We start from the raw sequence: 11922 nt of genomic DNA, 5'->3' as shown, positions 1-11922 counted from the left end.
GAGGGAAGACAGGCCTGGAATCCCTGCCCAGGGTAGGACGGCTCCAGCGAGTAGAGCAAAGGTTGCCAAGTTTTTGGCAAAGGTTGTCAGACTTTCTACCTTTAGTTTGTTTGGTCTGAATAATGTTTTGGAAACATGTGAATTCATTGCTAAGGTGTGGAAACCAGGACCTTTTATCCGACCCTGTGCCCACATTCCTGCCTGGGCACAACCAGCTGGAAGTGGGTATCCACTGCCCTGGAGCTGGGCATGAGCTCTGCGGCTTCCCAGGCTCCACCCAGCCCCGCACTCAGTCGCGGAGGTTCCGGCTCAGCCTCGCAGGAGGCTCGTGCACTTGCATCCTAAGCACTGACACCGTGCACAGACATTTGCGCGTGCGCGTGTTTAGTCAACTTCCAGGGCTCCTGTTTACCCATCTACCAGCATCTGCACCCCCACTCCGCAAATGTAACTCCTGTTACTGCAGATGAGCCATCTCTGCTCCCCTCTAAAGCCAGTCTCCCCACTGTGAACTAGATTCCCCCTGCTACGGGTGGAATGATTTTGTCCCCTCCAAAACCCATGTGTCAGACATCTAATCCCTAGTCCAACAGTGTTGGGAGGCGGGGTCTAAAGGGAGGTGAGGTTGTGGGGTCTCCACCCTCATGAACGGATTTAACACCACTATCAAGAGGGCTTGCGGGAGTGGGTTCCCTCTTCTCTCCTGCTCTTCTGCCGGACACAACTGTCCTGCATCTACGGAAGACGCAACGTTCAAGGTGTCACCTTGGAAGCAGACAGACTGGGCCTTAGCCTGCTGGTGCCTTCATCTTAGACTTCCCAGCCTCCAGAACTGGAAGAAATAAATTTCTGGTTTTTTAAAATTACCTAGTCTATGATATTCTGTTATAGCAGAACAAAATGTGCTAAGACACCACTCTGTCGACCACTCGAGGACACCATTCCAGCAATTTCCCAGCTCTCTTCTGCATCATCACTTTTTCTCTCTCTACTGGATCATTCTCCTCAGACCAAATATGTGGTTATTTCTCCCACTGTAATAAAAACCTCCTACCCCCACTTGCCCTACCAGGTACTGCTCTAGTTCCCCGCTCTCCTTTGCTGCTAGAGTGATCTACACCCATTGTTTCACTCCTCCCATTCTCTAAAACTACTGCGGTCCGGCGCTGCCTATCACTCAACCCAACTGATCACCAGCACTAACTCCGTGTTCCCAAATCCAACAGTGAATTCTCAGGCTCATCTTATTTGGCTCATGGGACTATTTGTCTCTGTCAGAGCTGATCACTCCCCTCACTCCCTCCTCCTTTCTCACCCTTTTTTTTTTTCAGAGACAGGGTCTTGCTCTGTCACCCAGGCTGCAGTGCAGTGGCATGATCATAGCTCACTGTAACCTCGAACTCCTGGGCTCAAGTGATCCTCTTGCCTCAGCCTCCTGAGTAGCTGGGACTACAGGCATGCAGTTTTGAAATTTTTTTTAGAGATGGGGGTCTTGCTATGTCATCCAGGCTGGTCTTGAACTCCTGGCCTGAAGGGATCCTCCTGCCTCGGCCTCCCAGAGTGCTGGGATTACAGATGAGAGCCACCTCGCCCAGCTCCCTCCTCCTTTCTTACTTGGCTTCCAAGACACCTGGCTCACTGGCCACTCCTTTCCACTCACCTTTGCAGGTCCTCCTCTTCTCCCCAGCCTCTTAAATGTGAGTGCTTCCAAACTCAGCTTTCGCTTCTCTTTCTCCCCATATTCACTCCCTTGCTGACCTCAGTCCATCTTACCCTTCAAACACATCTACACGTCAGCAAGTCCCCAGCTTACACCTCCAGCTCGGGCCTTCTCCTAGACTCCAGGCTCCCTGGCACACAGCATCTACCAGCTACCAGATGTCTACCAGGCACCCCCAACTTCACGTACCCCAAACTAAGCTGCTGATCTTCTCCCCAAAACCTGTTCCCCCTGTGCCCCTCCCGTCTTAGACCACAATACCTCTATCATTCTACTGCCTGATCACGTCTCACCACATCCACTGCTACCAGCGTGATCTTGTTCACTGGATTATTAATTACTACAGCCGCCTAACTGCTCTCCCTGCTTGCGCCCCTATAGTCTATTCACAGCACAGCAATAGAGTGAAGCTTTAACACCACAGGTCAGATCATGTCACACCCCCACTCCCCAAAATCCTCCGAACAACTCCCTATCCCACTCAGAAAAAAGCCCAGAGTCCTTACCATGGCTACACGGTCCTACACAAATAGGCCCCTCTATGTTCGTCCCTACCACTTGCCTCTCACTCCTCCTGCTCCAGCCACCTGGACTGTTTGCTGGCCCTCAAAAGTGCTGCCATGCTCCCACCTTAAGCCTTTGTACTGGCCCGTCTGCCTGGAACATTCCCCAGGGTGTGCCCCTCAACCTCCTTCAGACCTTGTTTAAATACTACCTCTTCCAGAAACCCTATATGTGAAATTCCACCCTGCCTTCCTCTGACCCTCCTATCCCCCTTAGCATGTCCTCTTCTGTGATGCCATATAATGATATATTAATACTTACCTATAATATTTATTGTCTGTCTCCCCCCCACCCAATCCCAAGTACCCAGAAGGGTGCCCAGGCACATAATAAGCACTCGATAAATATTTCTTGACTATATGAATTTCTAGGAAGGGCCGTAGCTTTGGTAAGATTATCAGAGTTTTGTGGCTCAAACCACATTTAAGAAAACAAAAACAAAACACCAGATACTTTCAAGGAGTAAATATGTTTGGGGGAAAAAAACCCCACTATTCTAGTCCTCAAAGAACCTTTCTGAGTGGAGACACAGCAGCAGAACCCAGTGTATATTGCCCTTGGTTTCTCCCAATTCCCTGCCGACACATTAATTGTTCTGGTTTGCCTGACTGTGGCAGTGTTGGGGGTCCCCTCCCCTGGTCTCAGGAGACCCTGAGTGCCAGCTAGGCAGCAGTTTCTAGACCCCACGAGAGAGCTTCCTCAGCAGCGGCACAGAGAGAAGAGAGACCATGAGGTTTACCACGTGAGCAGGCACTGTATGTGGAGTGTGTGCTGGGAGCAACAAGAACAGCAGGAAATACAGAACAGAAAATAACGATCTTTGAAATGACAGCAAATGGGGCACATTATCTAAGCACTAACACCTAAGGAGGCGGCTGCCCAAGCTCTGGGAGGCAGCTTCTCAGCAGAGAGAGGATGACTTCTTTCCAGGTTGCCTGGTCTTCAGTCCTTGCAACTTTTCATCTTTTAGCGCCTTCAGGAATTTATCTGCAGGAGAACAAGACAAACTCAGCTGTGGTAGAGGTGAGGGCTTTTTCTAACACTTCCAGAGCAAACTCCTGGGAAGCAGTTGTGTCCCCCACATCAGTCTAAAACCTATTTCTGATCCAAGATAGGAAGGAAAAAAAACTCTCACAGCCCAAACGCATTCAACTGGAGAATATATAATTAAGAAATCCAGGACTTAGAAAAGCCCAAGTTTTCTAGGGATTGTTTTCTCCATGGCTACAAGAGAAGGTACATCACAGGGTGTCTGATGAATTGAGGACCATTCTCACTGCCATATGGACCTAAACATTTAGGTAATTTCATACTTCCTTTCCCTGTGTGACAGGAGGGTCAATTTAACCTATTGTATACAATAGTTGGGATGGTCTTTTTAGAACCATCTGCCCTCCGTTGATCAAGTACAAGCCTTAGCCAGAACAGGTGATGGGAAAGACAAAGTCTGCAAGACAACCTGTGGCTACTGAATATAAGTCCTTCTGGGAGTACGCTGGGATTTAACAACTTTACTCTCCAACAGGGAGGATCAGTCAGCTTGCACACCAGAAGAATCCTGCCCCATCAGCACACCTGGTCTGCCCTGGAGCAGATTCCTAAGACTTCAGACCTAAGATCAGATGGCACAGCCCAGGTTCCTGGTGAGAGGGCTACCAGGGCCAGGGACACAGCGTCCCAGGGAACCTTCCCTCCAGCATTGAGAAGTGGAGTGTCCCAAAGCCCCTGAGTGAACATCCTTGGGCCTTCTGGGTCTTGCACAATTCCCACCTCCCCCTGAAGACACCGCTGACCCTCACCTCCTTCCCCCTCCTCCCAGCAAGGGCCCCAGTTTAAGATTGAACATCAAAGCTGGAGTCTCTAGAGACAGGGCTGTCCGTGGTGGGTGGAACTCCAGAGTACAGAGGTCAGGGCATTACTGTGCAGGAGGATTAAAGTTCAGGATGGGGGTAGTGGTGGATGGAGCTCCAGGTGTGGAGGCTCTGAGTCCAGGTTACTCAAACGGCTCAGGATAGAGGAGAATGGAGTTTGGGACTAAAGGGTTCATGAAGTTAAGATTTGTCGTGGGGAGAGGAGTCGGTGAAGGGAGACGGGTTCTGGGGGACAGATTTTGGATCTGGGACCCTTGGGGGTGGAATCTCAGCCCAGGGCCAAGGAGGGAGCCAGGGCAGGTTAAGGGTGAGCTTGGGTGGCCCCCGCGAGGTCACGCACAGCGCTGGGAGTCGAAGCCGTCCCCAGTGATGGTGAGCAGCTCCAGCTCCTTAATCCGGATCTCCAGCTCGCATAACTCCTCGGGGTGGGAGGCACAGGCGAGCCAGGGGCTCGTGGGGCCGGGGGCCAAGGGCGAGGCAGCCACCTCGGCCCCTGGCGGCGGCGAGTAGAAGAAGCGCAGAGGCTCGTAGGGGATGGAGGCCAGGCCGGAGGGCCAGGGCGGGGGACAGGGGCGCTCGCTTGGGGGACCCAGGCCTGGTGGCGGCGGCTGCAGGGGCGCCGGGGCCGGAGGCGCCTGGGGTAGGGGCCGGCTCCCCGCCGCCCCGCCCGCCGGCGCCCCGCCCGCCTTCAGCGGCACGAAAAGCTTCTTCCAGATGTTGAAGTCGCTGAGCGGGGAAGAGGAGATACCGCGGTCATAGAGGGACGGGAAATAAAGGGGCGGAGCCGGCCGCTGGCTCATCGTGGGGCTCCGGCTGCCGCGCCGCCCCTTCGGCATCGTTTGAATGGGAGGCTGCGTGGGAGGAACCCCGCGCCTGGAGACGCGCGCTCAAGCCCCGAGTCGCCGGGGTTCTGAGGTTCCACAGGCCACGCCCCGACGGAGCGCGGCCCCACCCCTCCGCCCTGGCCACGCCCTGAAAGGCGGGATTCGAAATCCGGAGGCCACGCCCCTGCCGAGTAGCGGGGCGGGAACTCCACAGCGGCGTAACCCTTGGTTTTCGCTCCGCCTGGCGAACGCCCCAAACGCCGACGCCAGCCCCGCCCCTCGCCTCCTCCCACCGCCCCCTGGTTCCCAGAGCCTCGCCCCAGCGCTGTGGCGCACTTCGCTCCAGCTGCCACTCCCCGGCATACCCTCATCCAAAAGCGGAAAGCAGCGAGCTGGCCAGGGCTGCGAGAGAAAGCTTTCTTCAGTCTTCCTTTCCTCCTATCAGGGAGAAAAAATACTTCCTAGATACTTGCCCTCTTCCCCACAGACTGCCCTCATTGCCTCACTGACCCCTCTCGCTGTAAAGGAGCCTGAGAAAGTGTCTGACGTTCCGGCCTCCGCAGTGGGAGGCAGGCAGAGAAGGGGATTGATTGGGAATGGCTGTTAAAGACAACCCGTGTTTCTGCCAAACTTAGCAGTGTTGTGGAAGATCCCAGAAAAGGGGACCCTCGTCTGGGCTTGTAATAGATATAAAGGAGAGTGTTTTCAATGAAATACAGTTTAGTTCTCTTCCAAACACATGCATTATCAGGAACTAACAGGCAAGGAGCTAATCACCAAGAGGAAATCTTGCTGGACCCACCCCAAAGAGCTCACCAGTTCCACATGAGCGACTCAGACGTTCTATCCAAGGGACATGCCCGGCTCCTCTATAGGAGTAGTCTGTGAGTATTAGCCATATTAGGGGAAATAAATTTCCATGCAAGGCTGAGCCTTAGTGTGAAGTGAACAAGGGTGGGTGAGGGCCAGTCAGGGTCAGAGTCAGTACCAGCTCCGCAACTGAATACGATATATAAATATGCATATGCGCATGCGTGTGTGTGTGTGTGTGTGTGTGTGTGTGTGTGTGTGTGTGTAGCAGCAAAGCAGAAAGAGTCAGATATTCAAGCTGGGTAGCCTTAGGCGAGTTTCCTTTTAAGTTGGTTTTCTATAAAACAGCAATAAGAGAACCAGGCTACCTCATAAAGTTGTTGACGATCTGACATTAGACAGACCTGAAGGTGTGTGTGAAGCACTTGGAAACTTGGGAACTCTGTCCAAGTGCAAGAGGCAGCCATCCCCGCTGAAGGGCTTGTCTGAAACTGAGAAGCTTTTTCTTCCCACACTTAGCGGTAAGCTCCTCGAGGGCAAGATGCCAGCCAAGGATCCTATAATGCTGAGCATATAATAGGAATCCATAAATATCTGGGCACTTTTAAAAGTGGTTTGTGTTGTGGGAACTGAAGGGGGTCAGAATTTGCTACCCCAAAATATGCCACTTTGGCACAAGGATTATTTTGAGCTGAAGGCAACTGGGAAACAGCAGATGGAGGAGGAAATCTCTCTTCCCTGTTTCTGCCTAAAACCAAGGCACAAATTTCCCTTTTTAAAGGTAACATAATTTCACCTTTGTGAAGGTGTCCCCTCTCCCCTGTCTCATGCCGGGAAAAGGAGATGACTCATCACTAGAAACATGACGAGTCTGCATGACAGACCTTACCAAACAACCCTCACCTTCCATTAGTTTCCCCCCTATATTTACCTCCCCACAATTTACTGCCTCTAGAAGCTGAAACCCCTTTTGTCTTGTCATTTCTCCCTAATTTATTATTCTTTTTTTAAAAAAAATGGCATATAAGCTCTCAAGCCTAACCACGTCTTTGGGTTTTCACTTCCTCTCTGTGAGGCTCCCTGTGTGCGTGTGGAATAAATTTTTTAGCCTGTTTATCTGATTTGTCAGTTAGTTCTCGGGCCCCAGCTATTGAACCTAAGAGGGCAGAGGAAAAGCTTTTTTTCCCACCCCTGCACAACCATAGTAGAGGTAAGAGCCAGCGTTTTGGACTCAGACCTGGGACCAATGCCTGGATCCACTATATATTTGGCTGTGTGGCTGAATTTTGCTGAACCTCAGTTTCCCATGAATATAATGGCACCTACTCACTTGGGTTGGAAAGACCAAATGGGACAATCAAAACCTGGCCATGGTTTGTGCTTGGTAAATGTCAGCTCTTGTTACTACATATTGAAGGCCCTTAGAAAGGAAAGAGATTTTGCATTATGTTTTTTAAGTGAAGCATTATAGTCACATTTTTACTTGTATATATCTATTTGAGGAGAAAAAAATTACAGATTTTTCCCCTTAACTCCAGGATAATTTAAACGGATTTTATACTGGATGGCTTAATCATAACATAATCTGTGAAGTTATAGCCAATGGGTTAAAATAAGAAGTTAAGGATAAAATTGTTTCCTCTAACAACCACACGAGAAAACTTGAGTGCCACAATAAACAAACAACTGCGATAAACCCCAGTCTGGAGGTGAAGTTCATATGGAGTAATAACAAACCATGGCCGTTAAGGCAAAACCCTCTGGTTGTTTTTGTAAACAAATGTCCAGGCAACTCAAGTTGGTGATGAAAAGTAGAGCAGACTTGAATTCAACTTAAGCGGAACCCTGCCCTCCCTGGGCTCCAAAGCACTGCGTCACCTACCTCATCACCCACATTCCCCATTAAGTACCATCCTGTTCGAGCTTGAGGGATTCCATCCCTAACGCCCGTGCTCCCTGCCGTCATTTGGAACTGAGAGAGACACACGAGTCCTTCTTTGCTGCAAAGGTCAGCTGGAGGAGGTGGCTTTAGGGCTGGTAGCCAGGGGAGCTTGCTAAGGCTGCACATTTGAGCTCACTCACCCAGTGCTCAGTGTGAAGCCAGGTTAGAAAGCCACAGGCCTTGGCTGCACAGAAAAGGCCCTTACTGTCACAGTGAACGGCTTGCCAAGGAGTTTCGTTCTTACTCCAGACTCACCAATCAGGGCAGTCATTGCTCTGCTCTCAGAGGAGGAGAGCCAGAGTGTGACATGAGGTGGGATGGGGGCTCCCCTCCAACACTCTGACTTAAACTCTCTATCCTAGGCTGAATCACCGCAGTTGGCATTTATACTTTCCGGTTGCCACAGCCAGGGGTGCTATTCGCCTGGTTCCCCTGGTCACCGGACTGCTTCCTTCAGAGCATGCAGAAAGCCTCCTCTGGACTGCTCCGCTTGGCGCCTCGCTTCCCCTCCCTCGCTTCCACTCTCCATCTGGACGCACCGCCAGCGATCACACCTTAACCAGACTCCCGGCCTCTTTAGGGCTATGTCACAATTTTCCAGGCTTGCCTGGCTCTGGGTAGCTTTTTGGGACATGTAGTGCTTGTGGCTTGGAATACAAGAGTCGTGTTTGAATCTGGGACTCTTTGTGACCATGGGAAAGTAATGTCAGCTCTCTGAACCTCAATTTTGTGACCTATAAAATGAAGACAATATCTACTTCATAGGGTTGATGTATTTGATGAAAATATGTATAAGCAGTACCAGCGACACATAGTAGGTGCTCACTAAAGTGTGGCTCTGCTTATTATACAGTTATTCATGGATTTCTTAATTCCCCATTAAGCTCTGGCAAATTAATGAGGAAAATGGAGCAGGGGGTCCCTCCTAGAAAACCAAACCCACTCCAGATAATTTAGCAAGCCCCATACCTGCTGAGGACATAATGATAATAAACACATAAAGAGGCCACTGTGTCCCAGGCACTTGTCTTGACAACTCATTGTTTCTAATAACTCCAAGAGGTAGGTGCTATTATCCCCATTTTCCAGATGAGAAAACTCATAAGGCACATAAGGTGAAGTAACTTGCCTGAGGTCCCGTGGCGGGTTAGCATCAGAGCTGGCATTCCGGGCGCAGGCTGGCTCCAGAGGCCAGGCTCTCCTCCCACTCCCGCCTCCACAGCCTCCCAACTGTCCCCCCAGCTCTCAGGGCAGGGCCCCTTTCATGGCCTCTGGTCTCCCACCCTTCTTCCTGGCAGGGAGCTTTAATTGGAAGCTGTTTGTGCCACAATTTAAGGGCCAAGCTATTCTGGGAAGCCCAGAACAGTCTTTTCTTTATTATTCACCTCAATTAACCATTGTGTTGGTCTGGACTTGGGGGCTGTGGGCATTCCCACTGCATTCACAATGCCTCCTATTTCAAGAAAGTTTCTGAAGAATGCAGACCAGCTCTTGTTTTCCTGGGTAGATGTGGTCTTGTGCACTTGCAGAGTAAGCAATTTTTTTTTTTTTTTTCAAATAAAGGGAAGCCTGGGAGGAAGTGTAGTGGAACAAGGAGTGCAGAGGCCTGGAGGATGAGAAAGCTGGGTTTAGGCCCCATCAACCAGCACCAACTACCTGTGCTGTCTTGGGCAAAATGAGAGTAGCTCACACTGACCGCTTACTGTCACGAGTTCTCACCTTATCGTGACAGCAACACTTACAGGGTGGGTCTGTCAGGATCTACCTACAACAGACCACCGTAGGCACTCACCTAGAAGTTAAGGTACTGAGTTCATTTACCTTGCCCCCAAATAATATGAGACTGTATAAACAGGAAGCTTTAGTTTAGATAAGATTATCCATTATAAAAATTTTATGTTGAATAACTTATAAGTAATTTGAAAAGGAGACCTCTGGTCAGTTTCTACTTATGTCAGAGTCAGTGGGGTAGATGCATCGTGGCTCACTGGAGATCTTACACTCTTGTAGCCTTAACAATCCTGTAATCCATATAACTAGTCCACTTCCTACCTGCCTGACCTGTTACAAATGTAATACCTCAAGACTCGCAATAATTCTTTGAGGTAGATGCAGAAAGCTAAAGCTCAGAAAGGTTAAAAAAAAAAAAAAAAAAGAAAACTTATCCAGAGACAGACATGGCCAATTAGTGAAAGAGGTAGGATTTGAACCCAGGTACCTAAGTACAAAAATCCATGCACTTAGCTGCTGCTATCCTCACATGAAATATCTACGAGAAGCCATGGGCATTTAGAAACAGACTGGGGCAAACACAGTATTTTGAAACGATCTGATAAGGCCTAAGCAGGTCCTGTTAGGCTCGTATCATTGTGTAACTTTCCAGTAAAAAATAATTGCATTGTGTTTTCTAGGAAAAGGCAGGAACTAACTTCTTCAGAGTAAAAAAGCATCAGAATCCCATTCCAGGCTTCCTTCCAAAGTGAGATTGGCATGTATTACAGACATGTGTGATTGGACATATGCTGACCTGAGGAGCTGAGTGTGAATTCTGGACTCGTCAACCTATTACTTCAGTGACCTTGAACAATTCAGCTAACTTTGCATAGTTTTCCCTTATGCAAAGTACAGATGAAAATATATGTAAAACAAAGAGCTCAGAACCTTGCACCAGAAAGTTGCCCTTATCATAATGAATGTGAAGTCAGCAGTAGCTCCAGTCGGCTCTGTGACTACTCAGCACATTGAGAATCCTGCAGAGAGAAGTACTGTTAACATCAGAGTTCAGATCTGTTTGCAAGCAACAGAAACCAATGGGAGCTAGTAGGCTTTGAACACTGATGGAGAACTTACCAAGTGTAAGATCAATCATATGGTCCTGCCGAGGACTCGTATGTATAAGGCTGATTTATTCTCTCAAGAGGCCCAAAGTCCAAAACATGTGAGTTGGGCAGGCTCTTATTTTTTTAGGACATGCCCTTGCTGCATTATGTTAAGTCATGGGGCTGACTGCAAGGACACAAGAGGAATATACCTATACCTTGAAGCTCAGTACTTCCAAGACAAAGTTGGGCAATGGGCCAGCATCCTTCAGGACATGAGTTCCACTTACCTATCCACTGGGTGTACCTTGCACCCATAGCTCATTCCCCAAAGGAATGCGGGCTGCAGCTGTCTGTCAGATCTACTAGGGAGAGATAAACTTCATCTCTATCAGGGAGGGAGGGGGAGGAATGCGGGCTGCAGCCGTCTGTTAGATCTACTAGGGAGAGATAAACTTCATCTCTATCAGGGAGGGAGCGGGGAGGAATGCAGGCTGCAGGGGTCTATGAGATCTACAAAGTCTAGGGACTCCCCAGACTTGTGTGGCTATTGTTTTACAAGCCTAAGTTTTGCATTAACCTCATTCTGTCCTATACATACTTTTCGGGTTCCCACCTTGAACAAACCTAACATGTATTATGATCTTGGCTTTATTTTGCCAAGGAATGAGCCAAAGGAATGAGCTACGGGTGCAAGGAATTCCCAAAGGAATCTATCACCACTCAGCACTGAACATTATGACAGTTCCTGTAAAGCCATGCAAAGGGTACTGGCTCTCCAACTCATCCTGCCTCTACAGTATTGCCTTTGGGTCCAGGCACTCACCTCTTAGTCTATGGCATGAGTCACCGCAACTTTTTGCAGAAAGCAACCCCAAAGCTTAAGGCCATTTACAAGACCTTGCTGATTTTGACTGCTCAGCAGACCCTTCCCCATAACCCTATCTAATAGCACCCAGGTTCTACTTTAGAAAACTACCCTTTTCTCGGTATAGTCTGGCCAAAAAGTGGGTACATGACCTGAGACAGTCTCATCCTACAATCTGAATCTTGAAAGAGACTTTGGAACTGCCTAACTCCTGCTTTTTTTTTTGGTGTGTGGTTGCATTCCCCCCCAAATGTCCAAAAAATTCATTTTCTTAGAACTCATGTGAAATAAGCTGCTTTGCTTAGCCAGTGCCTATGGGCATGGTTAGTATTTCCTCAGGCAGAAAAAGTCCTGTTGAGGAAAGAGTCACACCTAGTACCTTGTCTTGGAACAGAGAATTAAAGATGATATGAGGAAAAATATCGAGCCAACAGAGAACACACAGCACCAAGGTAACACTAAGTTTTGATGAGGGAGTCTCTATTTTTCTATGTTCAGGTAATG

The 11922-nt window shown here is 49.2% G+C and overlaps 1 protein-coding gene across 1 annotated transcript; it reads right to left on the bottom strand.

The window, feature by feature from the left end:
* Positions 1-2874: 2874 nt before the first annotated feature.
* On the bottom strand, positions 2875-4991 carry LOC105814577 (chromosome unknown open reading frame, human C11orf91). Its single transcript, XM_012649598.1, has 2 exons — positions 4496-4991; positions 2875-3271 (listed from the first exon to the last, which is right to left on the bottom strand). The coding sequence occupies exons 1-2, from the start codon at positions 4989-4991 to the stop codon at positions 3186-3188; spliced, it is 582 nt and encodes a 193-aa protein (XP_012505052.1). The 3' UTR covers positions 2875-3185.
* Between the last annotated feature and the right edge of the window lie 6931 nt (positions 4992-11922).

Source organism: Propithecus coquereli, unplaced genomic scaffold (genome assembly GCF_000956105.1).
Source record: "Propithecus coquereli isolate 6110/MARCELLA unplaced genomic scaffold, Pcoq_1.0 Scaffold30, whole genome shotgun sequence".
Lineage (NCBI taxonomy): Eukaryota > Metazoa > Chordata > Mammalia > Primates > Indriidae > Propithecus > Propithecus coquereli.
The sequence above is the reverse complement of the archived record's forward strand: the minus strand, read 5'-3'. Positions and strand labels throughout refer to the sequence as shown.